This window comes from Chiloscyllium punctatum, chromosome 9 (genome assembly GCF_047496795.1).
Source record: "Chiloscyllium punctatum isolate Juve2018m chromosome 9, sChiPun1.3, whole genome shotgun sequence".
NCBI lineage: Eukaryota > Metazoa > Chordata > Chondrichthyes > Orectolobiformes > Hemiscylliidae > Chiloscyllium > Chiloscyllium punctatum.
Window position 1 is genome coordinate 14,649,453 of NC_092747.1, and position 16,490 is coordinate 14,665,942.

The 16,490-nt window shown below is 43.8% G+C and overlaps 1 protein-coding gene across 4 annotated transcripts in view; it reads right to left on the minus strand.

The window, feature by feature from the left end:
* gyg2 (glycogenin 2) overlaps nt 1-15,111 on the minus strand; it is a 72,559-nt gene extending 57,448 nt beyond the window's left edge. For all 4 annotated transcript variants that reach the window (XM_072576899.1, XM_072576898.1, XM_072576897.1 and 1 more), the window contains exons 1-4: nt 15,048-15,111; nt 13,302-13,446; nt 2,246-2,420; nt 886-1,048 (exon numbers count right to left, since the gene is read on the minus strand). In XM_072576899.1, coding sequence (XP_072433000.1) covers nt 886-1,048; nt 2,246-2,420; nt 13,302-13,446; nt 15,048-15,087 — 523 coding nt within the window. In that variant the 5' untranslated portion in view covers nt 15,088-15,111. The remainder of the gene's footprint in view (nt 1-885; nt 1,049-2,245; nt 2,421-13,301; nt 13,447-15,047) is intronic.
* Between the last annotated feature and the right edge of the window lie 1,379 nt (nt 15,112-16,490).

The following is a 16,490-nucleotide window of genomic DNA, read 5'->3' on the forward strand; positions in this document are numbered from 1 at the left end:
GACCCTCACCCCCAACGGTTAACTTCCAGCAGCAGTCCAAATGGACCTGAACTCGGAGGGCCTGCAGCTGTGTCCAACTCTACCCTCATTCCCCATAAACAGGATATACTTGATTTCTGTGCTCACACCCTAAGCTTGGGTATGAAAGCTTTTCTACTGACTCAGTGAGCAATGCTATGAAGTGGGTCACAGTTAAAATAAGAACTGAAGCAGAGGTAGGCAATTCAGCCCCTCGAGCCTGTCCCACCATTCAATGGCTGGTCTCATCTCAGCCTCAAGTCCACATTCCTCTCAGCTCCCCATAACTCTTCACACCCGCACTAATTAAAATGTGATGATTCGAACAAGGAGCGGGATAGTCCTTTTTACTATTAATGTGTGGGATGTGGCATTGCCAGCTGTGGGGGAGGGAATTCCAGGATTTTGACCCAGCAACAGTGAAGGAACGGAAATATATTTCTAAGTCAGGATGGTGAGTGGCTTAGAGGGGAACTTGAAGGTGGTGGTGCTACCCTTGTCCTTCTGGATGGAAGTGGACGTGGAGTTTGCTTAGGAATTAGCAGGTGAGTATAATTGGCAAATCTGTACAGGGCATTGAATTTCATACAGATCCTCTCAGGGAAGGATACAATGTCCCATTAGCAGAGGAACAAAAAAAAAATAGTAATGGTGAGTATATATTTTCATGTTTTAGTGAACTAAAAAGGTTACTGCCCAATTCACTGCCATTACAATGATGAGCATGTTAGCATCACTAGGATTGCTCACGTACAATGTGGCCCAGTACCTCGCTCTACACCAGCCAGACTGGAGTCTTCACTTGACATCCTTTCCCTTTGGCCAGTGGCAAGTTGCCTGGATGAGCAAGAGAGTGATCAGACCTACCGTCAAAGCTACCTTTCTCAGTGGCAAACTTGAGTAACTGATTGTAGGTTTCGAGGGAAGGCCTGTATACAAACACTCCAGTATTGAAGCAGTCTGGCCAGCCAGGATCTGGGGCAGCAGAGAGCTCCTCCCTTTCAAAGAGGTCATCGATGTTACTACACACCTATAAAATGACATAAAAACACACACAGAGAAAAGGCAGGCACAATGCTTTGAGGTAGACATTCCTGTTTAGACACTTAAAAAAGTGACTAATTTGAAACTGTATAATGCAATAACTGTAGTGGTTTAAACCTCGCACTGTAACCTCTCCAGTCCAGAATGCTTGGGAGCATTTCATTTCTGGATTTTGGGGTTTGCTGGATTTTACAATGATATCAGAATGCAGAACTGCAACGGTTTGAAACAAACATTAAAGATGTAAGTATTTCTCTGAAGTTTATAATGGTGGTAAAATATTCAAGCAAAACTTGTTTTACTTGTTCAAATATTGCAAATTTCATGTTTCTGTTCCCAAAGTTTATACTAAAATATCATTTGGCACTCAAAGATAACCAGGCAGTTAGAGTCCATGATCAATAGGCTTCTGAATTGGAAGAGTTATTGTGTATGTGAAGTGGATTAAAAATAATTCATCCCCTTAATGGGGCAGACCAAGGAAGGGCATTCTAAGTTGGACAAACAATGAGAGGCCCATACAACACCCCAGGCAAACCAGAGTCCCTGCACCCACCCCCTCAACAACCGCAGGACATCACAAATATTGGGCCCAATGGGAGATCTCCAACTCAAACTGTGCAGTCTGCCTGGAGCATTTGGAAAAATCAACCAGGGACACTTCAAGAGTGAACCTCAGGAGTCTGTGGCTGTATTCCAAATCTCATGCCTCATTTGCCTGCAGAAACAGGACAATTCCCAGAGTCACTGAAAGAGAGTCTAGCCTCAGCTGCACTGCTCCTAAGGGAATGGTGAACAGGAGGGAACACAAGAGGATTTATAGCTCACTCAGTGATCCACACAGTTTACTACCACCTGACCACTCACTGTTTGTTGGAGTTTTTCTCCTTTCACAACAATGTTCACATCCCACATTTGTTCCCCTCAACTCCAGCTTCTCAATACTTGCACCAGCTTCAGGGCGAAGTACATGTCACATAAATCCTAAATTTCTTAAGAGTCAGAGATTTTGTAGCAGGGGAAAGACCCTTCGGCCTATTGTGTCCACGGCAGTCATTAAGCATTTATCAATCGATTCTTATTCCATTTTCCAGCCCATAGTATTAGAAGCTGTGGCTTTTTCTGCTGTCCCAGCCCACCCAAAAACTTATCTCATCCTCCGTATTTGGAAAATCAAACTCACCAAAGTATCTGCATCCATGAACACACACTTGGAATACTGAGTGAGGCACCAGCAGTGTATTTTGGTAAATGTTATGCCAAGTTCCGGTCTTGTCAACAGGGCCAAGTGGGCAGAGTCACCGCTGTCCAGCACATTAACTTCTACGATCTCATCAAATAGACGCTCAAGGACACGCCTGGATTTTGTACAAAGAGAAAACAAAGCAAAGCAGGTCAGTGACCGGAGACATGGCAAAGCATGGACAGAAGTAAATATCGACTTTGGAGTCAAGTTGACCAAGGTGTGTAGTTGGCGGGAGGGGAAAAACATGAAATGTTCAAAGCAGATTGTTTGTGTCCAAGGCTATACAGTGGTTTGAGTACCCACTACGTTTTGCATGCTGCTCTCCACGGGATATACTCCCACTCTGTGCTGCAGCATGTTTATCCATTGCTGCAGATACCAGACATTCCAGGATGGGAACCATTACGCAGAAGTGATCCAATACTCTAAGTAAGACGGACAATTGGAAGCAGTTCTGGAGGGAAGTCAACACTCCATATGGGAGCTGGACATAGTATACTGTTACTCATCTCCTGCTAACTGGTCACCACTGGGTCAGCGGGTCTAAACCATCAATTTTCAGATCTGTTACATGGCTTGTTCCTTTACTCAGGATAACATCAATCTTATTCTTCACCTTCAGGTTAATTTGAATCAATTGGCACAATGCTTTTACAAGATCTACCTCCCAAAGCTGGTGTGTTAGTGGATATTTTGCACAGTTTCAATCCATGACAGGCAATACAATTTTTTAAAATTCATTTGTGGGATGTGGGTGTCGCTGGCTGGGTCAGCATTTATTGCCCATCCCTAGTTACCCTTGAGAAGGTGGTAGTAAGCTGCCTTCTTGAACAGCTGGAGTCCACAATGCCAGGATAGTGAGAAACAAAATAATAATATGCACAAAATTAAAAAAAATACAGCCAGTGTGTAAGTCAATGTATTTTTTTTACATTATCTGATGCTTAAAGTAGAGATGGATGGATTTCTGGTTACCAATGGCACAAGGGGCTATGGAGATGAAGTGGACAAGAGGTCAAAATGTATGAAATGATGGACCTGGCCCAACAGCACATTCACATAGCATTTCTGAAGATTCAACCATTTGAGTTTTCCTGACCCATTCCAATAAGTGCTTGCTCCCTGCTCTGATGGTGCATTTAGTCTTGTGTGTGTTCTTTAAGCAGGTTCTTTTCACACCCTCCACACCCAGTTTTCTACTAACACTGAACACCCTCACGCCAGCGCAGTGAGTTGCCATGTTGGCACGTGTTACAACTTTAAGTTTGAAAGCAGTTTCATGCTTTGCTTTTCTTGCTGCCGCATCCATTTCTGCTCATCTCTTCCCTGTACCACGAACAGTCTGTTTTGTTTGAGCTTAAACCCCTGCATGTTATCTTTAAAGCAGCTGGAATCACTTAATTCCCGTGCGCTGAATTAATGTCAAAGGAAACAATAAGACGCGTTTCATGGGGTGTGAAATTGAGGATGACCCCCAGTGCAAATACACCATTTCCCAGTTCAAAATGGAGACTGGCTTCTGTGCCAAGTATAAGCAGAAGCAGAGTATTTAGTGCTAAGAAACAGGGTTGTCCTATATGCTGCAATTCATTGCACACATTTCGCCAATGGTCCAGGTGGGATGCTGTGTACTCGATGGGCCAAATGGCCTCCATCCACAGAGTAGGGATTCTATCATTTTATGATGGTGTGCCTTCCTGCACTTATCATTGAGCCAGCAGGGAAAATGTTGGGTCACTAGATTACAGATTGTGCTCGATTACTGTTCTGCTCCTGCTGATGGTGCTTCCTGTAATCCCTGTTTTAACTTCCAGCAGCTATTTGATGTCTGTCTCATTTAGTTCAGGGTGCCCTCATATACAGTTGGGGGGTTTGTTCCTGAAAAATCACAATTTTAAGAGAAAAGACTTGAAGCGGAGCATTGACTTGAATTGGAATCAATGTTAAAACTGGAGTTAGGACCCACTGAGCCTTGCTGGGCAGAAAAGGAGAATTGAAACCTTAAACCCATACCCTCCAAATTGAAACAGATGACTGTAAATGCCTAATAGGTAAAAATAATGACTGCAGATGCTGGAAACCAGAGTTTAGATTAGAGTGGTGCTGGAAAAGCATAGCAGTTCAGGAGCAGTAAAATCGACGTTTCGGGCAAAAGTCCTTCATCAGGAATACAGGCAGAGAGCGTGAAAGGTGGAAAGAGAAATCAGAGGAGGGTGGCGTGGGGAGAAAGTAGCATAGACTACAACAGGTGTGTGGGGGAGGGGATGAAGGTGATAAGTCAAGGAGGAGAGTGGAGTGGATAGGTGGAAAAGGAGATAGGCAGGTAGGACAAGTCCAGACAAGTCATGGGGACAGTGCTGAGCTGGAAGTTTGGAGCTGGGGTAAGGTGGAGGAAGGGGAAATGAGGAAACTGGTGAAGTTCACATTGATGCCCTGGGGTTGAAGAGTTGCCTAATCCCTACATTGGTAAAAACAAATTAACTGTAAAAAAGCAAATTATTTTCAAAGGTAAAAATGTTTAACTATGGAGATTGCAATGAGGTCAGCTTCATAGAGGTTTTGAGGATCACTCACCCTGAAACCTTAACTCTGATTTCTCTTCACAGATGCTGCCTTTTCCACTGAGCTTTTCCAGAAACATCTGTTTTTGGACCTCATAGAATAAATGTCAGCGGTCCACATATAGTCACATGGGCAGAGGTTCAAACATTTGTCAGTATAAGTGAAGTAAACTACGTTGCTGTTCCTTCAGTGCAGCTGGGTCAATATCCTGGAACTCGCTCCCTAACAGCACGGTTTCCACATAAAATGGAAGGCAGTAATTCAAGGTAGTGGCTCACCACCAGCTTCTGAAGGGCAATTGAGGATGGGCAACAAATGCTGGCCTAACCAATTATGCTCACATCACAGAATCCCTATACAGAGGAACCTTGATTATCCGAACATCAATTATCTGAATTTCAGATTATCTGAAGAAAATCTCAAGGTCCTGATAGAAATTTTACATCAGAGGTGTCTCCAACACTGATTGCGTCTTTTGTTTACAATCATTAAAAATGAACTCGGCTCAACGAAAGCCTGCCGAGAACAGTCCTGGACATCCAGACACTGTCACCAAATGACTGACCTCTCGCTCTCTCCCCACACTTTCCCTAGAGTTCTCCACAGGGTGTACCCTAAACCCTCCCGCCCCGCCCCCCCACTTCCTTAGATCATCGCTCCAACTTTGCACTGTACAGGGCAAAGGTGGAACTTGTCAAAAGAGTGTCTGTGTGTGTGTTTTTGCACTATTTTGACCCCCCCAAAGGCAGCAGCAATCTTGCTGTTGGTGTCCAGTCCGACTGAGAGCAGACAGTGGGCGAGAGCAGAGACTGACTGGTAACTGGAGCGGGGCAGGGTTGGACGGGCTTGGAGGGGAGCAGGACTCAAAACACTGTTTGCTGCTACCTAGTCTCCTGAACGGGGAGCAGACTTCGCAAGTGCTCGGGTCTCAATACCATTGAACTGATTGAGTTTGGGGGGAGGCTTCAGCAGTGCTGCAGGTCCCTTACACACAAGTGTGTGTCTGCTCAGAAACAAACCCTGAGACAGAGAGGGGGAGCAAGGCAGGCAGAGTGAGGAAAAAGGAAACTTCAGAGTCTGAGAGGAGAGGCGTTGAAGAAATCAATTGTGTTAGGGGATTCTGTAGTCAGAGGTACAGACAGACGTTTCTATGGCCAGCAGAGAAAAAGCAGAATGGTGTGTTGTTTTCCTGGTGCCAGGATCAAGGATGTCTCAGAGAGGGTGCAGAATGTTCTCACGGGGGAGAGGGGCCAGCAGGAGGTCATTGTCCATATTGCAACCAACGACATTGGAAGGGAAAAGATTCTGAAGGGAGATTACAGAGAGTTAGACAGAAATTTAAAAAGGAGGTCCTCAACAGTAGTAATATCTGGATTACACCCAGTGCTATGAGCTAGTGAGGGCAGGAGTAGGAGGATAGAGCAGATGAATGCATGGCTGAGGAGCTGGTGTATGGGAGAAGGATTCACATTTTTGGATCATTGGAATCTCTTTTGGGGTAGAAGTGACCTGTACAAGAAGGACGGGTTGCACCTAAATTGGAAGGGGACTAATATACTGGCAGGGAAATTTGCTAGAACTGCTTGGGAGGATTTAAACTAGTAAGGTGGGGGAGGGGGGTGGGACCCAGGGAGATAGTGAGGAAAGAGATCGATCTGAGATGGGTACAGCTGAGAACAGAAGTGAGTCAAACAGTCGGGGCAGGCAGAGACAAGGTAGGACTAATAAATTAAACTGCATTTATTTCAGTGCAAGGGGCCTAACAGGGAAGGCAGATGAACTCAGGGCATGGTTAGGAACATGGGACTGGGATATCATAGCAATTACAGAAACATGGCTCAGGGATGGGCAGGACTGGCAGCTCAATGTTCCAGGATACAAATGCTACAGGAAGGATAGAAAGAGAGGCAAGAGAGGAGGGGTAGTGGCATTTTTGATAAGGGATAGCATTACAGCTGTGCTGAGGGAGGATATTGCCAGAAATACATCCAGAGAAGTATTTAGGTGGAACTGAGAAATAAGAAAGGGATGATCACCTTATTGGGATTGTATTATAGACCCCTCAATAGTCAGAGGGAAATTGAGAAACAAAGGAGATCTCAGCTATCTGTAAGAATAATAGCGTAGTTATGGTAGGGGATTTTAACTTTCCAAACATTGACTGGGACTGCCATAGTATTAAAGGTTTAGATGGAGAGGGCTTTCTCAAGTGTGTACAAGACAATTTTCTGATTCAGTATGTGGATGTACCTACTAGAGAAGGTGCAAAACCTGACCTACTCTTGGGAAATAAGGCAGGGCAGGTGACTGAGGTGTCAGTGGGGAAGCAGTTTGGGGCCAGCGACCATAATTCCAGTCATTTTAAAATAGTGATGGAAAAGGATAGACCAGATCTAAAAATTGAAGTTCTAAATTGGAGAAAGGCCAATTTTGATGGTATTAGGCAAGAACGTTCGAAAGCTGATTGGAGGCAGATGTTCGCAGGTAAAGGGATGGCTGGAAAATGGGAAGCCTTCAGAAATGAGATAACAAGAATCCAGAGAAAGTATATTCCTGTCAGGGTGAAAGGGAAGGCTGGTGGATATAGGGAATGCTAGATGACTAAAGAAATTGAGGGTTTGGTTAAGAAAAAGAAGGAAGCATATGTCAGGTATAGACAGGATAGATCGAGTGAATCCTTAGAAGAGTACAAAGAAAGTAGGAGTATACTTAAGAGGGAAATCAGGAGGGCAAAAAGAGGACATGAGATAGCTTTGGAAAATAGAAATAATGAGAATCCAAAGGGTTTTTACAAATATATTAAGGACAAAAGGGTAACTAGGGATTGAATAGGGCCCAAGGCTGTATCTCCTGCTGCTCGGATGCTGCCTGGCCTGCTGTGTTTTTCCAGCATCACATTTTTCAACTCTGGTCTCCAGCATCTAAAGTCCTCACTTTCTCCTAGAGAATAGGGCCCCTCAAAGATCAGCAAGGCGGCCTTTATATGGAGCCACAGAAAATGGGGGAGATACTAAATAAATATTTTGCGACAGTATTTACTGTGGAAAAGGATATGGAAGATACAGACTGTAAGGAAATAGATGGTAACATCTTGCAAAAAGTCCAGATTACAGAGGAGGAAGTGCTGGATGTCTTGAAATGGTTAAAAGTGGATAAATCCCCAGGACCTGATCAGGTGTACCCGAGAACTCTGTGGGAAGCTAGAGAAGTGATTGATGGGCCTCTTGCTGAGATACTTGTATCATCGATAGTTACAGGTGAGGTTCCGGAAGACTGGAGGTTTGCAAACATGGTGCCACTATTTAAGAAGGGCGGTAAAGACAAGCCAGGGAACTATAGACCAGTGAGCCTGACCTCGGTAGTGGGCAAGTTGTTGGAGGGAATCCTGAGGGACAGGATGTATTTGTATTTGAAAAGGCATGGACTGATTCGGGATAGTCAACATGGCTTTGTGCGTGGAAATCATGTCTCAAAAACTTGATTGAGTTTTTTGAAGAAGTAACAAAGAAGATTGATGAGAGCAGAGCAGTAGATGTGATCTATATGGACTTCAGTAAGGCGTTCGACAAGGTTCCCCACGGGAGACTGATTAGCAAGGTTAGATCTCATGGAATACAGGGACAACAGGCTATTTGGATACAGAACTGGCTCAAAGGTAGAAGACAGAGGGTGGTGGTGGAGGGTTGTTTTTCAGACTGGAGGCCTGTGACCAGTGAAGTTTCACAAGGATCGGTGCTGGGTCCTCTACTTTTTGTCATTTACATAAATGATTTTGACGAAAGCACAAGAGGTACAGTTGGTAAGTTTGCAGATTACACCAAAATTGGAGATATAGTGGACAGCAAAGAGGGTTTCCTCAGATTACAACAGGATCTGGACCAGATGGGCCAATGGGCTGAGAAGTGGCAGATGGAGTTTAATTCAGATAAATGAGAGGTGCTGCATTTTGGGAAAGCAAATCTTAGCAGGACTTATACACTTAATTGGCAGTTCACGCAGCATCTGAGGAACAGTAAAATCGACGTTTCGGGCAAAAGCCCTTCATCAGGAATTCCTGATGAAGAGCTTTTGCCCGAAACGTCAAGTTTACTGCTCCTCAGATGCTGCCTGAACTGCTGTGTTTTTCCAGCACCACTCTAATCTAGACACTGATTTCCAGAATTTGCAGTCATTGTTTTTAACCTTATACACTTAATGGTAAGGTACTAGGGAGTGTTGCTGAACAAAGAGACCTTGGATTGTAGGTTCATAGCTCCTTGAAAGTGGAGTCGCTGGTAGATAGGATAGTGAAGGTGGTGTTTGTTATGCTTTCCTTTATTGGTCAGAGTATTGAGTACAGGAGTTGGGAGGTCATGTTACAGCTGTACAGGACATTGGTTAGGGCACTGTTGGAATATTGCGTACAATTCTGGTCTCCTTCCTATCGGAAAGATGTTGTGAAACTTGAAAGGGTTCAGAAAAGATTTACAAGGATGTTGCCAGGGTTGGAAGATCTGAGCTACAGGGAGAGGCTGAACAGGCTGGGGCTGTTTTCCCTGGAGTGTCAGAGGCTGAGGAGTGACCTTATAGAGGTTTACAAAATTATGAGGGGCATGGATCCGATAAATTGGCAAAGTCTTTTCCCTGGGGTCGGGGAGTCCAGAACTAGAGGGCATAGGTTTAGGGTGAGAGGGGAAAGATATAAAAGAGACCTAAGGGGCAACTTTTTCACACAGAGGGTGGTACGAGTATGGAATGAGCTGCCAGAGGATGTGGTGGAGGCTGGTACAATTGCAACATTTAAGATGCATTTGGATGGGTATATGAATAGGAAGGGTTTGGAGGGATATGGGCCGGGTGCTGGCAGGTGGAACTAGATTGGGTTGGGATATTTGGTCGGCATGGACGGGTTGGACTGAAGGGTCTGTTTCCATGCAGTACATCTCTATGACTCTATGAATCAGTTATCTGAACAAAATACTGCCCACCCATCTCATTCGGATAATCAAGGTTCCTCTGTAGTATGGAAACAGGTCATTCAGCTCATCTGGGGGTGGCACGGTGGCTCAGTGGTTAGCACTGTTGCCTCACAGTACAAGGGACCCGGGTTCAATTCCTGCCTCGGGCGATTGTCTGTGTGGAGTTTGCATATTCTCCCTGCGTCTGTGTGGGTTTCCTCCGGGTGCTCTGGTTTCCTATCACAGTCCAAAGATGTGCAGATCACGTGAATTGGTCACGCTAAATTGCCCATAGTGCTCGGTGCATTAGTCAGAGGGAGATAAGGCCATAAGACATAGGAGTGGAAGTAAGGCCATTTGGCCCATCGAGTCCACTCCGCTATTTAATCATGGCTGATGGGCATTTAGTCCACTTACCAGCATTCTCCCCAAAGCCATTAATTCCTTGCGACATCAAGAATTTATCAATCTCGGCCTTGAAGACATTTAGCGTCCTGGCCTCTACTGCACTCCGCGGCAATGAATTCCACAGGCCCACCACTCTCTGGCTGAAGAAATGTCTCCGCATTTCTGTTCTCTAATTCTAAGGCTGTGCCCACGGGTCCTAGTCTCCTCACCTAACGGAAACAATTTCTTAGCGTCCACCCTCTCCAAGCCATGTATTATCTTGCAAGTTTCTATTAGATCTCCCCGTAACCTTCTAAACTCCAATGAATACAATCCCAGGATCCTCAGCCATTCCTCGTATGTTAGACCTGCCATTCCAGGGATCATCCATGTGAATCTCCGCTGGACACGCTCCAGTGCCAGTATGTCCTTCCTAACGTGTGGGGCCCAAAACTGGATACAGTATTCCAAATGCGGCCAAACCAAGGCTTTATAAAGGCTCAGTAGCACATCGCTGCTTTTATATTCCAACCCTCTTGGGATAATTGACAACATTGCATTCGCTTTCTTAATCATGGATTCAACCTGCACGTTTACCTTTAGAGAATCCTTGACTAGCACTCCCAGATCCCTTTGTACTTTGGCTTTATGAATTTTCTCACCGTTTAGAAAGTAGTCCATGCTTGTATTCTTTTTTCCAAAGTGCAAGACCTCACATTTGCTCACATTGAACTTCATCAGCCATTCCCTGGACCACTCTCCCAAACTGTCTAGATCCTTCTGCAGCCTCTCCACTTCCTCAGTACTACCTGCCTGTCCAACTAACTTCGTATCATCGGCGAACTTTGCTAGAATGGCCCCAGTTCCTTCATCCAGATCATTAATATATAACGTGAACAGCTGCGGCCCCAACACTGAACTCTGTGGGACACTGCTTGTCACCGGCTGCCATTCCGAAAAAGAACCTTTTATCCCAACTCTCTGCCTTCTGTCAGACAGCCAATCCTCAATCCATACCAGTAGCTCACCTTGAACACCATGGGCCCTCATCTTACTCAGCAGCCTCCCGTGTGGCACTTTATCAAAGGCCTTTTCAAAGTCTAGATCGACCATATCCACTGGGTTTCCCTGGTCTAACCTACTTGTCACCTCTTCAAAGAATTCTAACAGGTTTGTCAGGCACGACCTCTCCTTACTAAATCCATGTTGACTTGTTCTAATCCGACCCTGCTTTTCCAAGAATTTAGAAACCTCATCCTTAACGATGGATTCTAGAATTTTACCAACAACTGAGGTTAGGCTAATTAGCCTATAATTTTCCACCTTTTGTCTTGATCCTTTCTTGAACAAGGGGGTTACAACAGCGATCTTCCAATGATCCGGGACTTTCCCTGCCTCCAGTGACTTTTGAAAGATCTCAACCAACGCCTCCGCTATTTCCTCAGCCACCTCCCTAAGAACTCTAAGGGACTGGGTGGGATACTCTTTGGAAGGTCGGTGTGGACTTGTTGGGCCGAAGAGCCTGTTTCCACACTGTAGGGAATCTAATCTAATCTCATCTCATCTACTGTACACCAATCGTCTGAAAAGCATTCCGCTCAGACCCATCTCATTACTTTATAACTCTGATTTCCCATGGCCAGTCCACCTAACCTGCACATATTTCGACTAGACCCAGTGGAAACCCACGCAAACACTGAGAACGTGCAAACTCTTCATGTGAAGACATTCACCCGAGGCTGGAATTGAACCCAGGTCCCTTGCACTATAAGGCAGCATTGCTAATCACTAAGCCTCTGTGCTGCCCCATGAACAAGAAAGAAAAATTAAATAAATTGGGAACATGTTGTGATAACAGAGCACTTGAAAGGGAGACACACGCTTATTTTAATACAGTCTAAGTTCAAAGTTTGTGAGAAGATTTGTAGCTCGGGTGCTCGTTGTGGTTCTGTTCGCCGAGCTGGGAATTTGTGTTGCAGATGTTTCGTCCCCTGTCTAGGTGACATCCTCAGTGCTTGGGAGCCTCCTATGAAGCGCTTCTGTGATCTTTCCTCCGGCATTTATAGTGGTTTGAATCTGCCAGTGGCCAGTATATTGGGTCCAGATCGATGTGCTTATTGATTGAATCTGTGGATGATTCTCACACACACACACACACACACACATTCAATCAATAAGCACATCGACCTGGACCCAATATACCGACCACTGCAGCGGACAACTGGAACTGACAACCGGAAGCGCAGCTTCAAACCACTATAAATGCCGGAGGAAACATCACAGAAGTACTTCACAGGAGGCTCCCAAGCACTGAGGATGTCATCTAGACAGGGGACGAAACGTCTGCAACACAAATTCCAGCTCGGCAAACAGAACCACAACAACAGTCTAAGTTGTTGTGATCACTTGAAATTTGGCATTCTTGCCATTTGACCTGATCAATACAAGATGCAAAGCTTCAGCAACACTGTCTCTCTTTACAGCAACATTCATGCTCTGTACTACCAAGCGACCACTTGACTTTCCTTTCCTTAAACTTGAGAAGTCTGATTCTTGTTGTAAGCTACCTTTATCAAGGTTCCCACAAATAGTTTCTCCTTGAGTGCGAACCAGTCTCTCTCAAAGGACTTTGATTTAATTCATGATGCTGCAATTCACAGACTTGACAGGATGTTGCAACACAGCAGATTTAACATGAAAAAGAAGTTTTAAAAACTGGTAAAAAGTCATCATAGTCCTAATGAATCATAGAGCTGTTCTCTCATCAGACACACACACACACACACACCTGATGGTGGTTTAATTGGAGGGCTACCACACCTCAGTAGAAGGGCAAGATTATCCCTTTATAGTAACCTTAGGAAATGAACCCACACTGCTGGCATCACTCTGCATTGCAAATCAGCCATCCAGCCAATTGAGCTAACCAACCCAAAATAAGTACATCAATTATGAAACAAGCAGCAGTTCCAGAGTGTTCTGCAATGAAAATAACTTTCTTTAAACAGAAACAAAACCTCCAGCACTGAACACAATAATGGTAAATGATTGCAAACTAAAAACTGGTCTTGTTTAAAAGTGTTAATGCAAATAAAATAAATCCTTACCTCATATTACTGGAGACCTGTGGTGTATATAGAGCAACTATTTGTCTCGTCGTCTTGTGATGCCTCAGAGATTGGCAGAGTACCAGAGCACCCCGACAATAATCATCATTGGTAGCAAGAGTCACAAATGCCTGGTCTGTTACTACTAGAATAAATCAAATAAACACAAATTATTTCTTGTTCTTTCACAAAATGCATGGGCTAACTAGCATAGGTTTGGAAATGAGGTGCAAGGGAACAAAAATTTCAACATCAAGCTGTGATGAAGGATTCTGCCAGTCAGCACAGCTTATTTAGGAAAACCCAGCCCATCCGTTTTTTTTAAGACACAGTGTTATAGATCAGACCAGACCCCCCTCAAAATATATTATGAAGATAGCACAGACCCTAATTTCTCTTATTCCAAAACGTAAATGCGAGGTGCAGTGTTCTACTTGCAATTCGATTGGTCAAACTACTTGACATTAAGCAAAACAATTTATTAAAACACTAGTTAAAATACAACAAAAAAAACTTAGAATAATAGATAGAGTAACTATTACTAATTAACTGTTCCAATATAACATCTCATATACAACTCTTGGCAAAAAGGCAAATTTAGAAAACAGATTTTCTCACATGCAACATCCACAGTAAAAGGAGAAACCCCAGCTTCAAGCTGTAATTGAGATAGCGGAAAAATTAGCTTCTATTTCCCCAAGACTCCAGCAGCTTCTGCTGAATCTAAAATCTCAAAAAAAACTAGAAATCCTGGTCTGTGAGAACTAGCCACACCCATCCAGGCGACTTCTATTATTCCAACATTTTAAAGTAAACCGTAAGGCCTTACAAGCTGTTTACATTACTACAAACTACATACCACCTCAAGTTGAAAGAAACCAGCACAAAATTCAACTCTTAGAACCACAGCATCATCACAACAGGTCCACCTACAAACAAAATGGTTGCTTGTTTCTTGCCGCCATTTGGTGGAGACAAAGCTCTGTCATTTAGAATTTACTTCATTGGAAATGAAGAGCATACAAGAAAAGTCACCCAGTTGCTTATAAAACAACTACTCCAAGTATCCAACACAAATTATTATGGCTTTTTGCCTGACTCCCGTGAGACATTTAATTTTTGTACAAAAATAGGTCACATTAACTCAGAGTAGGAGTAGGCCATTTGTGCCCTTGAGATTGTTCTGCCTTTACATGGCTGATCCAAAAATAGCCTCATTCTCTCTTCCCCCCCACCCCCCCTTCCAGTCTACCTCCAATACCTTTGGCGACCCCTTCATTAGTTAAAGAATCTACTAACGCAGCCTCAGATTTATGCAATGACACTGCTCCCACAGCTCTCTGAGAAAGAATTCCACAGCTCTCAAAAGAAAAACATTCTTCTCACCTTCTTGAAAGGGAAGGACTTTCTCTTTACAAACAAATTCAGAACTGAAGGAGATTACCCTACTCCTTCAAACTGCTCTGCTATTCACTCAGATCATGGCTGATCAGTCAACATTCCCATCCACTCCCATGACCTTTGAATTCCCAGACCAAACAAAAATCTACTTTCAAAAAAGAACATTGATTCCCCTTCCATTAAAGTTACACAGTCCTTCGCAAGGGAAAAAAAAATTCTCCTCAACTCAAAAGAGTCATACAGCCCCTTCAGTCCAACTCATCCATGCCGACCATGCCCAAACAAACTTAATCCCACTTACCTGCACTTGGCCCATATCCTTCTCAAACTTTGCTATTCACATACCTGTCCAAATGTCCTTTAAATGTTGTAGCTGTAACTGCATTTCTCACTTCCTCTGGCAGTACATTCCACATATAAACCATGCTGTGTAAAAAAGTTGTCACTCAGATTCCTTTTAAATCTTTCTCCTCTCATCTTAAAACTATGCCTTCTACTTTTAAACTCACCTACCCTCGAAAAACAACCTTGGTTGTTCACCTTATCTACGTCCTTTATGATTCTATAAACCTCTATAAAAGGTCAACTCTCTAACCTCCTAGACTCCAGTGAAAAATATCCCAGTCTCTCCTTACAACTCAAACCCTCCAGTTTCAGTAACATTCTTGTAACTCTGTTCTGCAACAATTTGTTACACAATGCATGCTCAGTCTAGACCAGCCCTCAAGAGGAAATATCTTTTCCATACCTACTTTATCAACTACCATCCAGGATGTTATAAAGGGTCCCCATTTATGAATATCTGACTTACAAATGCTTGTACTTACAAATATGGTTCAATTCACGTGTCGTTTTAAAGGCCCAACATACTTATGAACGCAAGACAATGCAAAGTAGCCAATGTGTTCCAGCCTGTGTACAAAATCAGCTTGTGAACAGATTCCAGAATGGAATCCATTCACAAACTGGGAACTGTCTGTTACTTTAACCAAGTCAAAACTCACTTTGAAACACGCCCCGCCTATGCAATTTTTCCATGTAAGACCACCTGTTCATTTCAGTTTCAAGCAGGAAGTCTCTGAACCGCCTCCCAATACATTTACATCTTTCCTCAAATAAGGAGCCCAATGTTGCAGTGATCAGAGATGTGGCCTCACCAATTCCCAAAGAATATTCACGTCCTCTTTCAATGAAAGACTGCATTCCATGTGCCTTCTTAATGATTTGTTGTTTCTGTAAATCAACCATTTGAAAATGGGGGTGTCTACAGGGGTAAGCTAGTTTATTTGACTAGGCAGATGGTTTGTGATGCAGAGTGATGCCAACCACATGGGTTCAATTCTCATATCAACTGAGGTCTCTATGAATGTCCCACCTTCTTGCCTGAGGCACGGTGACCCTCGGGTTAAACTCACCATCAGTCATCCCTCTGTAATGGGAGAGCTGTACCATAGTCCTTTGGAACTCTGGTGACTTAACTTGACTAGCCATCAGTGACTCTGGCACTTGAACACCTAGATCCCTCTATACCTTGGAATGTGGAGGTTGTTGTTTTTAATTAGTTAGTACTCTGCTTTTTAATCATTTCCTGCAAAAGTGATCAACACTTTTCTCCTCACACTATACACTATCTACCAGATTTTTGCCAATCACCCAATCCATCTATATCCATCTGCTTTCTCCTTATGTCCTGCACACAATATACTTTTCGACCATTTCTGGGTGCCATCTACAAATCAGAGGCCCCAGTGGTACTCTACTAGCCACATCTTCGAAACAGAAAAGGAT